Source organism: Falco rusticolus, chromosome 13, assembly GCF_015220075.1.
Source record: "Falco rusticolus isolate bFalRus1 chromosome 13, bFalRus1.pri, whole genome shotgun sequence".
NCBI classification, from domain to species: domain Eukaryota; kingdom Metazoa; phylum Chordata; class Aves; order Falconiformes; family Falconidae; genus Falco; species Falco rusticolus.
This window is the reverse complement of record NC_051199.1, coordinates 4039040-4058207: the sequence shown is the minus strand read 5'-3', so window position 1 is coordinate 4058207 and position 19168 is coordinate 4039040. Positions and strand designations below refer to the sequence as shown.

General features: G+C 49.7%; 2 protein-coding genes across 26 annotated transcripts in view; both read right to left on the bottom strand.

Annotated features, from left to right (window-relative positions):
- Window positions 1–98: 98 nt before the first annotated feature.
- On the bottom strand, window positions 99–13149 carry SNORC (secondary ossification center associated regulator of chondrocyte maturation). Of its 11 annotated transcripts, none has more exons than XM_037406464.1 (5): window positions 13041–13149; window positions 10181–12049; window positions 9442–9586; window positions 845–1030; window positions 99–237 (listed from the first exon to the last, which is right to left on the bottom strand). In XM_037406464.1, exons 3-5 carry the CDS (start codon window positions 9512–9514, stop codon window positions 128–130), a joined length of 369 nt encoding a protein of 122 aa, XP_037262361.1. In that variant the 5' UTR covers window positions 9515–9586; window positions 10181–12049; window positions 13041–13149; the 3' UTR covers window positions 99–127. The 11 variants fall into 11 exon arrangements, with proteins under 11 accessions (XP_037262361.1, XP_037262362.1, XP_037262364.1 ...); XM_037406465.1 differs by having other exon boundaries at window positions 11045–12049; XM_037406467.1 differs by having other exon boundaries at window positions 11114–12049.
- The window catches only part of GIGYF2 (GRB10 interacting GYF protein 2), a 79069-nt gene continuing 71979 nt past the window's right edge, over window positions 12079–19168 (bottom strand). For 14 of the 15 annotated variants that reach the window (XM_037406441.1, XM_037406446.1, XM_037406454.1 and 11 more), the window contains 6 exons: window positions 18803–19006; window positions 18469–18674; window positions 18021–18175; window positions 16550–16719; window positions 16015–16162; window positions 12079–13859 (listed from right to left, as the gene is read on the bottom strand). In XM_037406441.1, the coding sequence (XP_037262338.1) occupies window positions 13792–13859; window positions 16015–16162; window positions 16550–16719; window positions 18021–18175; window positions 18469–18674; window positions 18803–19006 (951 nt within the window). In that variant the 3' untranslated portion in view covers window positions 12079–13791. The remainder of the gene's footprint in view (window positions 13860–16014; window positions 16163–16549; window positions 16720–18020; window positions 18176–18468; window positions 18675–18802; window positions 19007–19168) is intronic. The other variant, XM_037406450.1, reaches the window with a different exon arrangement.

Sequence of the window (19168 nt, the reverse complement as noted above, 5' to 3'; positions counted from 1 at the left end):
GGCTGGGGTGCCCCTTACCACAGCAGCAACGGGATTCCCCCCCAGGGGGCCCGGGGCAGACAGGGAGCGGGAGCAGCTGAGGGCAGGAGACGGGCTGGTTGTGTTACACAAAAATCTTTTATTGAGTTCAGGAGGCCGAGAACTTTCTCAGCGTGATGACGACCAAGGCCACAAGCACAGATGTACCCAGGAGGGAGGCGATGACAATGGCACCGATAGCTCCGGGCCCCAGCGAGCCTGCAGGGACAGAGAATGAGGTGGCATGAGTTCAGCAGAGCCCGTGGGTTCCAGACAGGAGGGGCCACAGGGGTCACCCCCACACCCAGCTCAGCCCCAGCCACTGGGCCACACTCCCGCCCCAGAGCCCCCTGCACTGGCCACGGTGGCCCTGTTGCCATATCCCCACGCAGTCGAGGCGTGGTCCTGTGTCCCAGCGGCATCAAGCCTGGGGCAGGGGGCTGAAGCCTCCTTAGCCAGCTCCCAGTGACAAGGACAGCTGCCACACAGCAGGTCTTTGGCACTCAGCGTTCCTGTTGACACCCTCACTGAGGGAGCTGCTGCGAAACCGCATCACAACAGGCATTTGCTGCAGCTCAGGAGCCAGGAGAGGCCCGTGCTGCCCGCTCGAAGGGCTCCAGGCACACCTCCCCTGGGGAGCCCTGCTCGTGCGCGGGGTACCTCCCCTGAGCAGGTGACACGGGTGCTCTTCCCCCCCTGCCAGCAGCAGGCCACCTCTGGTGGCTCCAACACCTCCTGGTGTTGGAGGCGACAGGCCCACACAGAGCGAGGACTGCCCGAGCGCTGCGGCGGTGACCTGCGGGCAGCCCATGGCACAGCCACATACCGTCTCCCGCGTCCAGCCGGTGCAGGTGGGTGGTGTCCTCGGGCTCCAGCTCGGAGGTGTATGGGGGGAAGGCGGTGGTGTCTGAGAGCCGGGCTGTGGTGGTGGCGGCGTCGAAGGGGCCAGCTCCGGAGGGCAGCTCGGGCGGCTCGTTCCAGAGGGTGGGGACGGGGCCCTGCGGGTACTCTGCTGGGAGACAAGCACCCACAGTCACTCACCGGCACGAGCGGCCCCAGCCAGGCTGCTGGTGACAGTTGCAGCTCAGCAGGTCCCTGGGCTCCAGCTGCCTGCCGGGTGCCCCGGGCAGATGGAAGGTGACCCGAGGGCTCAGAAGCCCAGCGGGGCAAGAGTCCTCCTCTGGGAGGGCACCACCGCCACAGGATGCCAACACCTGGAGCAGCCAAAGACAATGCGCTTGCCCCGGGGCAAAAGCAGCCTGCCGCAGGCTTCTGGGAGCTCCCCACCACCCTGTGACCTCCGCTCCTGCATGAGCGGGCCCTGCACGAACCCCCACTGCCAGTTTGCTCCTGGGTGCCCATGGGACCGGGCTGGGAAGGGGCAGTCACATCCCTGCAACAGGCAGAGGCCACCCAGCCACCTGCACCGGCCAGATTCACAGCACCTCAGGGCCTTTCTGTCCTGCATCACGCACCCCCGCAGCGCAGGGTGCATCACCCACCCACCCCCGCAGCGCAGGGTGCCAGCGGCGCTGGCGGTGTGCAGGACGTGGCTCCCCCAGGCAGGAGCCCCAGAGCCTTGGCTTCCCCCTGCCCCAAGATGAAAGCCGGCCAGGCTCTGTTTGATGTTACCGTTCACCTCCTGTTATTTCTTCCCCCTGTGGGGTCGGGGACCAAACCAGAGAGCCTGCCCTGTCTGCGTGTGGCTGAGCCAAGCGCTCCCTCTCAATGCCCGGCTTGTTCAGGTGGGCCCCGGCAGGAGCAGGAGACATTCCACAGCTCCCTGCTGAAACCACTGGGAATGTTGCACTGGGATGGGGAAAAAATGGGAGGTGGGGGGCGGCTAGGAAAATGAACACCATCCAGCACCAGGGCCCAGCTGAAGCGACACGATGGTTATCAGGGCTGGGAAAGTGGGTGTCAGAGGAGCCAGAGCAAGCAGCCTGAGCCTCCTGGGGCAAGGCACAGGGGTATTCCCAGGCACCCTGGCTCTGGCACAGCATCTCTTGGCACACTGGGGCACTCTAAGACTTGGCCCAGGCTCCACCTGGCCCACCAAGAGCAGTGGCAGCAGCACATCTTGGCAGCAGCCGCCCCAGCATTCAGTAGCTGGAGCCCTCCTTGCCTCCCGCAGGCAGCCAGCACCTCGTAGGAGGAGAGCAAGCTGAAGAATCAACGCTAATGGGCTCCGCCACACTGTTTTCCCCGTAGGAGCCCTGCATCAAAAGAAACAGGAGGACCAACACCAAAACACTCACTTTTGCTGCCTGTACAAACCCACCGATAGGGCTCACATCAACGAGCAGTTCCCACCATCCCCGGAGCTATTCGAGGCTGCCTGTGGACTTGGGAACACAACAGCCTTCTGGACTAGTTTTGAAAAGTTCTTTCTACAGCCATAAAAGCTACAGGGTTTTCAGCAAGACAGCTGCCGGGGTTAACCCTGGCCCAGCGAGCAATGACAGAGACCCTGCAGAGCGAGGCCCATGCCAGTTACACCCGCACACCCCGGCCGGCTGGCCCAGCCCAGGGAGCAGCTGGGAGCTGCGGTGAGCACCAACCATCCTCACACGCCTGCTGCATCCGAGGTCACCGCATCGCAGGCAGCATCTCAGCTCCCCAGCAGAGCACACAAGAGCTTTGTGTTCCACAGGGGCTCCCCAGAAACACGTGAGCCCTTCACTGGCACACCCCAGCCTGTTCCACAACACCAACCAGCAAAGCTGGAAACTTGCACCCCATCCAGAGGCTCTTCCAGAAAGTACCATTTCCAGCAGACCGCTCATCCATAAATCCTGTGGTTTAGCTACCAGAGGCCAGAGCAGGAGGGAAATACAGAATTTAGGGGGTGAATGTAGTTGAAACAACAGGGAAAGGAACCAAGCGGAGCTGGGGCTCTAGTTAGCAGCGGTGGCATTAGGAAGCTGTTGGTTTAGGCGCAGACGGAACGTACGTAACACTTTTGAAGCCCCAGTTCCAGGCTGCTTTCGCAAGTGGAGAAACTCCACACAGAAGAGCTACACTCCAGCTACGACCTTCCTAACTGTGTCAACACCAGCCGGGCCAGCACCAACACTGCAGCCGTTCCCATCTGGCAAGAGAACCCCACGCTGGAGGACGCCGTTGTTGCATTTCCCAAGAATGTTTTTCTCTCCAAGCCAAAGGAGCTGGGTGGACCCCTCGCATCTGACCGGGGGAAAGGCGTTAGCTGAGATGATCTGTAACAGATACGGGCACCGTCCAGGGAGGCTGCGGGACCTGGACAGGGTCTTCCCAACTCCCTGTTCTCCAGAGGGCTGAGGCGGAAGCGCTACCCCTTCCAACCATTCTGTAAAGGCTTTTTTTCTAACCAGACCCACAGGTCCCAGAAAGTCTCTCTTGTTCCCGGTGCATCTAATTCCTGAAAAATTTACTGCCGCTCTCTAAGCTCTGTGCCCTGCTTATTTTTGATAGCCAAGTAAAGAGGAAACAGACTAATTTGTTTATGATCTCAGTGAGTTTTAAGACCTGGATAGAGTCCTGGATGGCTTCTAGATCGGTATTTGGTTAATTCCCCTCATCTGATTAAAACACGCTTTCAGTTCACCCTCAGAGAAAGGGCAGAGTGTGCTAAACATGCGCTTTCTGTCCCGAGTTCCTGCGGTTTTACCTCAGCGGCGCTTCAACCAAGGGAAACACAACTCCTTTCAGCTGGCTCTAGCACCTCGCTCACGGGAGCTGCCAGCCCAGCAGCAGCCACGCACACGCATAAAGTGAAATACCCGCATCTGAGCGTCACCAAGAGCCGGGGCTTGCTGCTGCGCCTCCTCTGCGGTTCCTGCACCTTGGTGCTGCTGGAGCAGATGCCCTGCAGCAGGCAGATGGGGCAGGGGGACACAAACCCAAACGCAAGCCCCAGCCCCAGTGAGAGCTGCCGGCAGGCAGGGCACTCCGCAGCACACTGCTGCAGCCCGGCGACGTGCCTGTTTGTAACAGGCGCTGCTCTTTCCAAGACTCACCTTTGATTTTCCCTCCTAAACTAACAGCTCGTGTCCTCACACGCCTCCATTCCTCCCTGTCTGAGAAGCTCAACCACCCACCCAACTATCCCCTCGTATCCAGCCGGTGTCTTTAACAACCAGGAGCCACACCTGCCCCCCCTGCAGCACCCTGACAGAGCAGCTTTAAATGCCACACTCCCACTTCAGTCCTCCAGTAAAAGCAAGACAGGTGAGGGCCAACAGCAGAGCCTGTGCCAAATGCCAAAACCCAGCACACCCCCACACCCCATTAATAAGTGGGTTTTTTTTTTACCCCATTTCCAATTAATTATTTGGAAATATTTATTGGAAATAAATATATATAAAAAATAAAACACCAATTAATATCTCACATGTCTGACTGCCTCTCCCAGTCCCTGTTGGATACAGCCCCACCAGCCAGGCTCCAGGCGCAGGTGTGGCACCCGATCGCGGAGGTGGCTCTGTGCTGCTGCTCTTTGGTGTGACACCTGCAAGTCCCTCTCCCTCCTGGGCCCAGTTTCTCTAAGCAGCAGACCGGGACTCTTAAGGATCATCTGCAAGAGAAGCAGCAGCAGCAGCAGGGTGGCCAGGCTGCCCACACGGTTACTGTCACCCTGACTGCGATGAGGGGAACGCAGTCTGTGTGCAGGGGCCTCCACAGCCCTGGGGCAGGGCACGGCACTTTTGACTTGCAGAAAAAACCCAAACAGCTGCAGCCTCAAGTGAGGGGGTGCAACCAAGGGTTGGAAACCAACTATCAAAGGTGAAGTAGCACATGGTTTTCCTGTTCACCCAAGAACTTTGTAGAAATAACTACCAAGAAACACGCTCAAAACATCATCCATCACAAGACCACATCTTTTAAGATGTTTAACATCTGGGTGAGAGCCATGCATTAGCTGTGCTGGCATCAGCCTCAGGACCAGTAGCCCTATCACCAGGAAAACCCACCCGGTGCACTCAGGTGGTTTGTTTGCCCCTGAGCAACCCACGAGGGGCAGCAGGCGGACACGTGGTGGGGCTACCCAGCTGCTGGCACACACGGGTGATCCCACCACTGCCAAGGCTTCGTGCCTTGGTGCCAGGTGCTCTGAAGGGAGAGAAACCTTGACCCCATGGCACCAACCAGCTCTCCCCAGAGTAAATCCCATCTCAGCACCAGAGCACAGACTGAGAGCAACTGTTGCTCCACAGACTAACAGTGAAATCCACTTGGTAAAAAATACAGTTTGAGAGCGCTTAAGACCTGGAATAATCTTAGTTACTGGGCAGAAACTGAACCTGAAAAAAATGGACTAGAAGTATTCCAGTGTTGTGCAGCGTCAGGTGAAGGATGGCACCTCCTCCTTCCCATGTGCTGACACCTCAGATTGCCTTATTTTAGGGAAATATCTATGCCCCGCTGTGTCTTCTCCCTCTCTCCAGTAAGGGTTAGTTACAACCAAGGCCAAGAAAAGGAAAGAGAACACTGGAGCTCCTACACTATAAAGCAGGGGTCCTCAAACTACAGCCCGCGGGCCAGATACGGCCCCCAGTATTTACAGAACCGCCCGACCCCCACCCCCCGCCAGGGGCTGGGGCGGGGGGGGGGAAACCAAGCAGCCGCAGATGACTGCCTGCCACTTCACCTGCGCGCCGGCCCCCTGGTTAAAAAGTTTGAGGACCCCTGCTATAAAGTAATACACAGTGAGTTTTCTGAACGATGCAGGGACCCAGCAGGAGTTCAGCGGCATGGGCCGTAGCGAGACCTAGAAGGGATGATGCCAAAGGCAAGTTGATGAAACCACTATTTCCACACTTGGTGAGAAGGTGGGGTGAGCTGCTAGTACAGTGACATGGTAACCAGTGCCCCAGATACGCGGTGGCTGAAGGGTCTTCACAAGCAATTGCTCCTGAGGATGCCAACCCAATCTGAAGGATCTTTCGAGATACCCCCCGAACAACCAGAACCTCTCCACAGACAGGCTGCAAGACCTCAAGGCAGGCAGATGTGGCCACTTAACATCTTCATCCCCGGAGTCTGCTCACCAGTGGCCATACTCTTCCTCGTACAAGCTGGTTTCAGCACCTCATCTTCCTCACTCTCCACCTCACACCCAGTAACCTTAGCTGGAAGTGTCAGTGATTTACACAGAGTGTCGGTGCAGGGCAAGGCTGAGTAGTGATCTACGAAGACTTGCTGTAAGTCTTGATAGACCTGTTGGAACAACCACATCTTTTTAAGAAATTTGCCTGACAAAACCTATTTACTACTTCTCATGTTCTAGTACTTGAACTTTAGAAACTTCCTAATCATCTTTTATCCTCCGGTTGTTGAGAATGAAGACACAAGTTGCTACAGAAAGACTGTCCTTGGGCAAGGTCTTCTCCTGTATGATTTCCTTTAGCACAGCATCTCCTGCTCTGCTGCTTTTTCCCCCTCTATGCACTCTGATGTGCTTTGCAGTGCATTTCCACATGAGCTCAAAACAAGGAAATTCATGACCCTGCAACACAGTTTAGATACCAAATATATACATGATTCAGAAGCAAAAGCCTTGCAAAGGCTTCTTACTGACTTGCACTTCACTTGGAGCATTGAATCATCATATGAATTGAAACTGGCTTTGCTAATAAAAATAAAAAAAATCAATTCTTCACAATCCTCCCGTGCTCCTGGCCTACACACCACTTGGGTTTGGAGAAAGCAGAAGTGGATAAGATTTGGGTGCGCAGGAAAATTCTCGACCTGGCTGTTCCCTGTTGCACCTAGATGATCTAGACAAGGAGGGTTAAAGGCTCAGTGGGTTGTTTCTCCATCTTTGACAAATGGGATATTGTGAAGAGCTCAGTAACTCAGAGAAGTCACGCTTTCTCCAGTCAGAAAGCCCTGACCATGCTGCCCAGGAAACCAGAGTGGCTGGGCAGGAAGCCAGATGAAGGTGCACAACCCACCAGCACCCCAAAAGTGCTCTGACTGCTGCACCCAGATGGGAACCTCCGCTGCCAGCAAGATCCTTCATGTCTCGCTGAACTCCTGAGCACTTACCAGAGGCTTTTGGTCCTAGGTAGCTCTGAGTCCCCACTGTGATAAAATTAAATCCAACGAGGAAGGGAAGACTCATTCTGAATCTGGAGTCTGCGTGGCCAACATCAGCTGCAGCCCTCTCCAGGGCAGGCTCCGCTTCTGCCCACCGTGAAGGGCTTTGCTACAGGAAGTACGAGGTGCTGAGACAGGAGAGCAGGGGCTGGGTGAACTCCGAGGCCGGCAACGGGCTGTCCAGCCCCAGGTGGCTGCAGCGGGCACAGGGCCAGGGCAGGGATGAAAAGAGGCCTTCACGGGGAACACAAAGGGCAGCCTGTGATGGGCGAGTGCTGGGAGCTTGAGTGCAGAGCAGCGTGGAGCGCTGCGGTTCTGATGAATGTTAAACAAACTTGTTTACAGAAAGGCAGGGCTGCATGTGTATGCCTGGAGACCAGAGGGCTGTCTGTGCGCCCTTCCCTTCTTTGTCTGCACAGGGCAGGAAGTTTCCTTTTCTAACGGGGTGAAAAAGCAGAAAAAATTCCACAGTGCACTAACAGCCCCAGTGCTGGGGTAGGTAACTCCACCACTCCTAATGCAGCAGAAACTCATTCTGCTGGGATGGCTTACCCAACAGGCTGGCTGGTTCCCTCGGGTCCTGCACTGACGTAGCCGAGAACAACAAACTTCTCAGAGGCCTCTAAAACGCCACAGGGAAAGCACGGAGTCTGTCCTATACCCCAGGATCCAAACGTTCACATTCATCAGTACAAAGCTCTACAAGAGCTACTGGCCTCACTGCCCGAGCGCAAGGCACCCAGTAAAGGAACCAACTGGGAGTATTTCACAGGAGCAAAGTGACACAGAGAGGCAGTGACAGGTACAAACCATAGCTGCAACACCAAGCCGAGAGCAAGTACAGGTGAAGTTGGCAAGGCAGGGGGCAGAGCAAATGTGCACCAGCTGCTGGAAACTTCAGGTAGTGCAGAAGAAAATCCTAGCTCAGAGCGGAGCAAGTAAAAATTTTCAGTGGCAATTAATCACTTTCTGCAGAGTGAAATACTGTTAAGAACAGACCTTACCTGGTTGTGGGAAAGAGCACTGCCACCGCTTCTGGGAGCATGAGCAAGCTACAGACTGAAACTGCACAGTGTTCCACTATATTAAAACCAAAGGTCAGGGTTTGAGAAGGAAAACATCCACTTTTCAGTGCTCGTTTCTTAGTTACTTTAAAGGTTTCCTGGCAAGAAAAAGTGTCCTGCAAGGGAGGATCCGTGGGGGGAAATACCAGCTACAGTTTTGCACCCACAGACGTTTGAGCTAGGCACAGTAATAAATTCCCCTACCCGTACGAAAGCTCCTTTGAAAAGAAGTAATTTCAACTGCTAGACAGTTGGCCAGGATCTCCCTGCTAGGCAAGATGCTCAGAACAAACTGGGAGTGAACTGTGATCCAGCCTTTCTCCAGGTCTTGGAAGGCAGGACAGGAATTCAGGAAAACAAGCGCTGTGTTCTGGCCCATTATCCGGCCCGTGCCACCCCTCAGCCTCTCCACTCACAGAGGCTCTGAGGGACCAGCTCCCCACCGCAGCCCCCACCCACATGCTGAGCCCGTCTCTGGGGTCGGTTGGAAGCCTGTTTTCCCTCATTTGTAGCACCCACCCCAGACCAGGCAGCCTTCAAGCCCACCGTGCCCGCGGCTCCCCTCGCCCAGCGCTGCCATTATAATAAAGGGATTTCTAACCAGCTCCTTAAAACGTGGTGCCCCACAGAGCGGGCGCCTCGCTGACCCTGAGCCCCATCACCTCCCTGAACTCGAGCCTGAGCCACCACGCACCGTCCCAGTGCCGCCGGCTCCCAGCACAGCTCAGGCACACGCAGCTTTTGACCGAGCTGAACGTTTCCAGAGCGCTTCCCTGTTCCTTACAGCAGCTGCTGTGAAGCGCTCTGCTGTAGCAGAAAGCATAGAAGGAACCAGAAACTGGCACACACGCTTTAGCCAGAGAAAAATGTTTCTTTTCAGAACTGTAACTTCTTCCTGCCATCAAAAGCTGACAGCCAGATGGCCCTGCCAGCTGCTGAGCGCTCCATCCACCGCTGACTGATCTGTCTACTGATCTACTGCCACTAACGCTCATGTAGGTGCTACTGCTCTTCTGCTTAGGAAAAATTATGAAGGATTTCCTCAGTTTTCTCCATTTTCCCCAACAGAAACTTGGTCTCAGGGTGGAGAATGTATTCTTACTCGCCACCAGCCACCGATCCCAAAGCTAGTTTCCATTAATCAATTATAATTCAATAAATACATAGGGATATTTTTTAAGGAAGGGAGAGGAGATATTGCAAGGAGAGGAAAGAGAGAGGCAGGTTAGTAAAAGATCTCCCAGGCTTTTGGGCTATGAAGGCAAACAGAGCTCCTTACCTGCCAGCACAGCAGGAACCAAGGTGCCGCACAGCATTAGCAGGACCAGGTGAAGGACTCTGTGGCAGGTCATGGCTTCCCTCAGGAAAAGCGTCAGCAGGAATTCTTAAAGCTCTTCAAAGTACGATACAACTTGGAAATTTCACTGGTGTAATAAAAATTTTGTCCGGTTGGGTCAAAAAAAAAAAACCCAAAAAACACACCACCAAAAGAATTTCCTTCACAACAGCAAGTGGACAGAGCGAGTGCAAAGCCCAGCACTCTCTCCCTCACAGAGCACACCTCCTCCCAGGCAGCTCCACCCTCTCAAATTTGTGCCTAAAACCCCACAGGCAGCCCAGCCCAGCCGTTAGGCATCCGTCACCCTGCCAGGCCAGCGCACACACCAGCAGTTGTTGGCGAGCCCTTCCCAGAGGACGCGGGGATGCTCCTGGAATGCCTTCCTCCGTCCAGCCAAGAACACAGGAGCCATTGGGGCAGCTAACCCCCAAACCAGGCAGCCCGTGCCAGGGCCCCGCTCCTCGGTGGGCAGGGTGGTGGGGCTTTTGCCAGGGTGGGCACCGCAAAGAACAAGGGCCTCAAACTTTGTGAGGCCAAAACGCTCTGAAACAGCGCCAGAGCGGCCCCACGGCACCCCTGCTTTCTGGGTGCAGTACTCAGAGCCAGATCGGGAGCAGTGTGCGGTCTCCGCTGGCAGAACCGCCCGTTAAGATCTTGTGAGTCTTCCAAGGCGAGTCACCTTTGTCAGGCAAGGCCAGCATCCTCCTCGGATCCAACCTGCACACCCCCTGCCTCCTCCTGCAACCTCTGCCACTCTGTCCCTTCCCTCCAAGTGGGCTCGTGAAAAGTTCCCAGCAGAGAAAACCGAGGCTTGTTTCAGGTCACATTTGCACCAACAAGAGACTTGGGAAAGGATGAAGCGTTTAAAGGTGGGAACACTCCAGCTTACTGTCAGAGGACAGAAGAACTTAATTAGGATATTTTTTTTTTTAAGTTAACGTGAGGGTGAAATACTTCACCGTTTGCATTCAGAAAAAGGTGTAATCAAGTATATAAACACCCCCAACGTCAGTTCCTTACACTCTGAAAATACGACACGAGTAGTTTTGTCCTGAATTTCAGATTTTTCTGCTAAAAGTTCTCTTTGGTTTTTGGCTTCCTCTGACAGGCAGATACAACTCAGGTGCCCTTTTAAATCATTCTGCTTGCTGCTTTGCAAAAGAATTTGCCTGGCTGCCAGGGGAAGCAGGAAAAATGAAGGAAAAACGAAGAGGGCTGAGCACCATCCCTGCAATGAAATGGCAAGTGAGGAAGCACCCTGCTGGAATGCGCTCAGAAGAAACCTCAGACATCTCTAACACCAAACTTGACATCATCCGTCAAACTTGGATCAAAGCCCCATCAGCCTTCCCGGTTCACATTCTGTCTGAGAAGAACCCGGAAGTGCATAAATATGTAAAAAATAAATAAAAAAGCTGTAGCTCCTATTTTTCCCCCATCGCTATTGATCCAAATGACCTTCACTATAGAAACGGGCCCTGTCTGTCACAGAAGGCGACACGGCAGTCACCTGAGCACGCAACTGAACACACCAGTATCTTACCTTTGTACTAAACACAGAAGCCAGAATATTAAAATATTAAGAACAACATCTTCCCCACTGGTCCGTTACCTACAGACTCTCAGAAGCCAAGCAAGGTCCTCAGGATTCGACAAATTATTGCACATTTTCCCTGCTTGCATTTCTGCATTTTCATTCAGCGATCGATGAATTGTTCCTTTCCTGCTCCCCAGCTGAGCTGGAAATTAACAGGGTTTTGCTTATTTGTTACACAGTATGGAGTAGTCCAAAATTAGCTTGTAGAAATTAGATCATATCATTAAAAAACAGAAAGTACTTATGAACCAGACATTATGCACTAAAAAAAAAGTTATTAAAACAAACTCAAATTATCAGCCTAAACATGTACTGTTCTCTCCAAGACACCAGCTAAACACGATGCAAAGCTATTGTGTAAGTTAGCTCTTAAGAGTATACTGACTTCATATGCTTTGCAGTCATATGAATGGCAGAAAGACATTTACCATTGACTTTTACTGGGATTTTCCACACAAAAACAACCAGCAAGTAGGAAAAAAAAAAAAGGAAAATAAGATTTTGTCTAAAAAGGGAAGCCTACAAGTTGTCCATGTGGACTTTACGCTGAGGGGAGAAATAAAACCTTTCATTTAGGGAAGGGAACTGGACTGGGTGGGGTGGTTACCAACTGGCAAAAAAGGGCTCCATGGCCGAGTGTTTGTATTAACAGAAAACCAGCCGCAGCTTGATCTCTCCTGCATAAACAACACAAGCATGAATGCACGTGTTTTGGGGGGCTGGAAATTAAAGCTTTCTTGTCAGAATTTTCCAATCTCAACTTACTGGTGTTTATTTTTGAACTCTAAAATTATCAAGTAGAAAAAACCCACCAGTATTCCTCACCAGGGAAGAAATAAAGCAGCAGTTGTTGTTCCACATCCTGTGTATTTGCTTGTTGTTGCTTGATGAAAACTGATGCAAGTCGAGTTTTGGGTCAGTTTTAGCACCAGGAATTATCTCAAAACTCAGCTTTGACAAAAAGCAAGCAGAAAGTTTTCTCTCAGATATAATACAACCAGGTTTTATTTAAGTTCTCTCTTTCCCCCCCCCACACTGGCAAAAGTTCAGAGGGAGTTTAAAGTTTTGTAAACATTTTAACTACCCCTCTTCCCCCTTTTATGAATTTACAAAGCAAAGGAGACAGGGAGACCAGATTTGCAACAGTTCCAAGTCTCTCCATGCTATTGGATCCAAAAACTATATACAAGTCTGCAGCAGTCTCTGTATAGTTACTGTACATGTTTGGGGGCAGGGGGAAGAGAGAGGAGGAGGAGGAGGAGGGGAAGGTGACCCCAAAAAATGAATAAACCAAACGAAATAAAATCCAAAGCCAAACTGCTCTTGAGCGACTCGAACTGTTTTCTTTAGGCAGTGATGACAGAAGAACAGACCCCTTTATACAACTCCACCAAAACGGTAGCACATCTCCCTTCGCAGGTTGTAACCCTCTGGGAATGGGAGATGGGACCGGGGGGGGGAAACTAAGTGCATTTGGCAGTTTTCATTTTCTTTTTTTTTGTGGTGTGTGCGCGTGGGTGGATGGAGGAGAGAAGATGGTGTTAATCTTTCGGTGAGAGCAGAAGGTTACGATTCCATAAATACTTAAGGACTATGGATCCCAGTGAAGGTGCGTGAAGCAGTTGAAGGTGTAGGAGATAAGCAGGGCCGTCATTGCACATAGCTTCGCCCTCAACAGTCTCTCTTCATGACAAAAGGGCATCTCTGCGTGTTAACCTAAGCACTGCTCAAAATGACAACTACCTAAGACTGCTGGGGTACATATATCTGAAAGCCAGTGTTTGCCCTCACCAGAGACTGAAGATCCACACGGTAAAGATCCTACTGTCTCTTAAACGAGACAAATTTGCAGGAAAAGAGCTCAAAATAAACTGGTCCTAACCCTCCGAAGGTAGCATTTAAGGGATAAATTCAACCCGACAGAAGAGACGCCACCCCCCACCTTCTTCCCAGAGCAAAAGTCCCCACGTGTCCAGGAAGGCTGGAGTATGCTGACGGGGAACTCCTCCAGCTTCAGCATCACCACCTAATGAAGACAGACTCGAGCTTTCCCTCCAAAAATAATGTGCTGAGAAGGGCTGGCAGGGGGTGTGCAACTTCAAACCAACCCAAGCTAAACTGCGCCCACCACCGCCCCTCTCCTGCTGTTGCCAGTTCTAAAGTTAGCTTATGAATGCAACTCCTGGCTTGGGAGAGCACCTCTTGCCCTGATGGAGCACGGAAGTCAGTATCTGTGTGGCATTTTGGTTTTGACCAACATCTGTTAACCACAAACTCTCTCTCTCTCTCTCTCTCCATGACTGCACATGTTGGATGTGGTACAAGTAACCAGGAGAGGGAAGCAATGGTTTGCAGAATCCCAATTGATATTTTTTTTTTTCCAGGTATGTCAGCAGAAGAAATCACAGCACAGTGAAAGCTTGCTGCCCAAATCAGCCTTGCTGTGAACGAATCCTATCTCCCACCCTCCCAGGACTCTGAACAAAGTCCACTTGACTCTAGGCTGACAGTAGGAACAATGCCTGTGCAGTCCTGGGCAGAAAGCATTTGCTGGGGCTGGAGGAAGCAGCCTGAGATGATTGATTCTGTGATTCACTGCGAGGTGAAGAAGAACGCATGGTGGAGAGTACTGTGTCCAAAATGGAGAATCCATGGTTAACAGATGCAGGAAAAGCCAGTTGATTTGCACATGCTCAGTAGTCTTCCAAAGTCTCTATTTCTCCCATATTGAGCCGCTCCGATGAGGCATTCACTGAAAACCCTGTAAATCAAAAAGGACTTACGTTAAGAATCTGGACACGGTATAGTGTATTCGATGCAATACATCTGTTACATACATGTGCAGTAGCATGTGTAAAACAAGATGAATAACATGTGTCAAATAAAAACCTCAAGGGGAAATTCAGTAAGGCTAGAGATAGAATTACCCAAACTGTTTGGGTTTTTCCTTAATAAATCAAAGATAATCAATTGTGTGTTTAGATAAGTATCACTTGATCTTGAAAAACCGATCAGCAGACGACTGGTTTCAATTTTCATTTAAAAGATAGCATCTGCCGAGCTAGCACGAGGCACATCTAGGCCCAGTGGCAATGTGGCTCAACAGCATCTTGGAAGGGAGCATGTTTGAGTCAACTGGTACTTGGAAGTCCCTGTCAACCCCATACTTACATGGTCCAAAAGATCATGTATATTTTGTGAACTTGAAATCCAGGTGTGGAATCATGCTCAACACTTCAGGGGGTGTGAGCAATTCTACCCCTTAAAGTGTAAATACATGTACTTATGAAATCTAATGGCAATTCCATGTACTTCCATGATTTTTTTTTACATTCTATCTCACAAGTACAACATGAAAATGTACAGAGTTACACAGGGTTATGCAGATGGCTCAAGATGCACCTCAACTTCTACCCAGCCTTTTAACCGTAGAGTGCTGAGGACATGATGCACATGAGAAAAGTGCAAGAAAAAGCAAATCTTTTCTATAAGAAAAAAAAAATCCAATGTATCAACCTGCAACTTTCCTAATCAAATCCAATTTTTTTTACGCTTGTACCAACTCCATATGGAGTATGAGAAAAAGGAAAGCTGTCCTGCATAAGGCTACTAAATACAAACCTGAAGGCTTGCTCGGTGCTAGAAAACAAATGGCTTTTCACAGTCATTATCTTCAGCAGATAAAAAGTGCTGTGTTTGGTAGGTGTAAGAAAATTGTTCTGGCTCCCTCTCGTGGCAGTATGTTACCTAAGAGGTTTTGGAATGACTGGAATAGAGTGTACTGATTTTTAAGAAGCTGCATGTACTTCCCTTAGTTGCAAGTTCTTAATTGTATTTAGTGACCACTTCACATTACATAAGCAGGTTTTAAAACTATTCAGCTGAAGGCCCAGGTCAGGTTCACTGGACTGACAGCTGGGATGACAGAAGTCAGGACCCCACTGAAAAGTTCAGTATATATCAACACAAAAATCATTGATTTAATTTGAAGAGTATTGATTTTGTTAAGAATAAAAAGGAAGATAAAAAACAAATGAAGGACTCTGTAGGGCCTTGAAGCAGTGGCTTCCAGGTGGTTAATACCAGGCTGCTTTACACAAATATGAGCCAGCAGCACCAGAACAACAAATACTGGCCCAGTGCAGTGCCCTAGTTTTCTTTTTATCCCACACAGCACAAATGTGGACACATTTATTCTACAAGAATACTATAGCAATGCATTACATCCCACAATGCTCAGTACTCATGTACTTAACACAATGCCCTCATATCTTAAAGGCCACTTTAAAGAAACCTTTCTGTCGGTGCTAAAGGGGCTGGTTAATTTTTATGTGAGGATGGTAATTAAGACAGAGAATAAGCAAATATAAATAAGTAAAAAAAGGACTACTAACAATGTCATCTCAATGCCTCCAAATGAAAACTATTGACTTCATTTTGACATTTTTTTTCCCCCACAAGATCTTTGCTATCTTCTCTGAATGAGAGCAGTTAGCTCATGTGAAAAGGTAGGAAGGAATAAAGGCAAGCCTCAAGAAGCTGCTCCTCATGAAGAAACAGAAAATACGCTTTTCTTAAAAGCATGAATTAACATTAATTCCATAAAATAGGCACAGGTCAACTCAAAAAAGTAAATGCAGTTTGAATAACATCCCTGAACTACTTAAAGGTTTCCAGGTAATAAACAAGGTATTGAAGAGGCCTTTTCGCAAGGCACAGTTTGATAGAAGTTTTCCATGAAACCAATACAGAATTTTTAGAATCATTAAATAATAATACTGAAGCAAATTCTAAAGACACTTCAACAACTACCTCTTCTGCTCAATGGAAATACTGAATTTGAAGGTTGACAAGAATTCTATACTCCACAAGACTTTTCCCAAATTAAACATTCATCTCCAAAAATTAAAACTGACCTAACAAGCTGGGATCTGCACGAACCATTTTCTGTTTCTTCTTTTTCTTCCCACTCTGCCCAACCTCAAAATTGGGTTGCTGGTTGTTGCTCTGATTGGTCTGAAAGACCGAATGTAGCGAACTGTGGTTCATCCCCCACACTGAATCCTAGAAAACAAAGTACAAGATTAAAGTGCCATTAAGTTTGGTTTATTTATATTGAAAACATTCAGAGAGCCTGAAGCACTTTCTACATCATGTGTGGCAGCACTAACCACTGATGATGCAGCCACCCAGCACCGCTGCATCCTACCTCACCTTTCTAAAGCACATTCTGAATCAGCATGCCAAGACACTATTTGATGGACAGTCGGCCTCAACTGTTCGTTATACAGGAAACTTGATTTTGCAGTAAATATTTGAAACCTACTTTATTCTCTGCATTTCACATGACCTGTAAAATCCTGCTCATCCTCCTGCCAGTCCAGCAGAAATGCAGCCTCTTCCGACAAATATAGTCTCTACACTCTAAGGCCCATAGTGAGCAGGATTTACCTGTTGCTGCTGCTGTTGCCGTTGCTGACTGGCTTTCTGTTTGGCACGGCGCTCAAGAAACTGCTTGGCAAACTCCTTGGCCTCAGGAGTATCTCCGAGATAGGCTCTGATGTAATCATGGACCTCATAGGGAGACTCTACTTCCTTCAGGAAAGAAACAAACGTGGGAACTGCAAGAAGAAAGCAGACCGTGAGGGAAGGCATGTTGATATGTGAATGCATGCATTCAATAAACACAAACTTTGCATTTTGTTTCAAATATTTGCTGATCTAGTTGCCATGGCAAACAGCGTGCCCATCCAAGTTCCCTATAGTAAAGCCCTGCCATGCAATGCTTCATCTGTTCTGCAGTCACAGCTAGGGTAAGAAAGCCAGCTAATGTGATGAGAAGGAAAAATAAACTGACAATCCTAAAGGGTACACCAGCCCACCAACTTTAGCCACTGCCAGCTTTAATGCTCAAATTTAATGCCAGGCCAAAGTGGAAAATAGTCTTTTTTACAGCTGCCATCAGTACAATCTCCTCCTGGCTGAAGCACAATAGTGCTCCATCCACAGTGGCTGACCTAGCAGGCAAGCACCTGAAATGCAACGGTTAGCTCACCTGCAAGCCTCCTTTACCATCTTTTTTTCCTTAGACCAACTTTGCTGCACTGAGTTTTATTTTACATGGAGAAGGGCAAAGCAAACCACAAGCCAGGAAGACACCGGGACAACAGGCTGCCACCTGCGGCACAAAGCAGCCTTGGAAACATGGAAGCTCACTGTGGCACTGCAGGGCCACAGCCTGTCCTCAGACACAAGATGCAGCTGGTTAGTACATCACAGATGAGGCCAACAAGTCACTTGTATCTTTCCTCTGAGAGGAGGGAAGCTGTGGCACTGCAGTTGTGTGAGGTGTGATCCTGGCTCTTGGGGCAGCACCTGTTCCCCACTCAGGTTCAGGGGCCCCCACAGAAGCACAGCCATGCAGCGTGCAGAAGCTGGAGCACACAGATTTGCACAGGCCCACACTGGAGGCAGTAAGATGCCTGTAGTGCTTTGGTACAAGAAGGTATCTCAAGACTGGGCATTCCTCTAGGTGCCCTCCAGCAGAATGAGTACAAACCTCAACCTTTTTCACACCAAAAACCGCTTTGCACAGAGGCGTAAGATAATTTGGCTTGCTCTTCGAAGTGAACTGGATCCTCATCTGTCTGCCTGATAAATGCTTCCATGACCACCACAAATCCTCAGCAGAGCACTGGGTGACAGACTTTAATACTGTTTCCAATCCCCACAGATTTTCTACAGTTAGCCCAACAGAAACCATGGAGAGGACGATGCAGCGGGTTCTTTGGACCACTATTTAATGATGCCATTTTGCTGAACACACATTGATGTCATTACTCTCCCTCAGAACTATCCTGCCAGGAAGTAAACTGGATATTCTATTTTCAGTGGATCATTTACATTCCTCCCCACCACTTACCATCTAAGTTGTTGGCTGTGTTGAGTGCATGAAGCATCTGTTCACACCACTGAGTGAATCCATCCTGGGCTTTATTAACCCCCTGGAACAATTTCAACAGCTTCTCCTCTTCTTCCACTTTCTTGTTTTGTCTGCTTGTAATACCTACAGATTTACTGAGGTAAAGAGAAAACAAAAAATTACCAGACTAATCAACAGTACAGTATACAGTACAGTGTTAAAAGACTTGCTAGTTTACAAGATGCAAACACTGCTTAAGAACTAACTAATTTTCTAGGTAGATGACGAAAATAAATTGTGAATGGTCACCTATTAGCTATTTTTGTTGTCAAAACAGATCCTGAGTGACACAGAAAAAAAGGAAAACACATGAAGATGTTACAACTTCTAAGCGATCATCTCAGGAGTGGTAGCCTTTCTTTGCAAAAGCTCCTTCCCCAAGTCCTACCTGAGGCTGGCATTGCTTTTATTTTTATTGGTCGAGTTACGAGGTCCCACTTCCTTCACTGCATCATCCCAGAAACCCATGTTTGAGTTTTTGGTATCAGCATTACTCCAGATGCTACTGACTAGGTCAGATGCCCACTGGTTGCTGGGATTAGTGTTTAGGGAGCCCCACACTGAATTCCCAATGCTGGTGTGCAGGTTAGAGTGCTGCGGAAACAAAACAAAGAGATCCTGGTTATTAGCACCAGTCCTGGCAGAAGAGGAACGAACAGACATAGAGAACTTGTCAGGTATTGTTTCCCTCCACATAGTGATTAAATAAACACCATACATACCGTGGTATTTCTGACTCTGTTCGGCTGCTGGTGCTGCTGTTGCTGCTGTTTCTGCATCTGCCTTGCCTCTTCCTGCTGTATCTCCAGCAGTGACTTGGCGGTGCCTGTTGGTTTGGTGACATTACCCCAGCCTGACAATTTCTGCTGCTGTTGCTGCTGCTGCTGCTGAAGGGCCTTCATTAGTTCACGCTGCTGACGCCTTTGCTGTTGCATGCAAGACAAAAGGTGCTGGTCCATACTTTCGGAAGATCACTGCTATTCAAAAATCTAGCTGGGAAACTGGTTTTAAACTGGTTTTGCTCTTCTAGAGGGGACTGGCTGACCTATTATTTTTTGAGCCATTACAGTTCCTCCAAAAAAGGAAGA

Bases quoted from the DNA above. Each gene is read 5' to 3' on its own strand.
- SNORC (XM_037406459.1), bottom strand. From the start codon at position 6,234: ATGTGGTTGTTCCAACAGGTCTATCAAGACTTACAGCAAGTCTTCGTA. The intron at 1,031-6,047 runs GTGAGCAGACTC...CTTGTCTCCCAG, and splicing joins GAGGAAGAGTATGGCCACTG to CAGAGTACCCGCAGGGCCCC. The intron at 238-844 runs GTATGTGGCTGT...CTGTCCCTGCAG, and splicing joins CCGGCTGGACGCGGGAGACG to GCTCGCTGGGGCCCGGAGCT.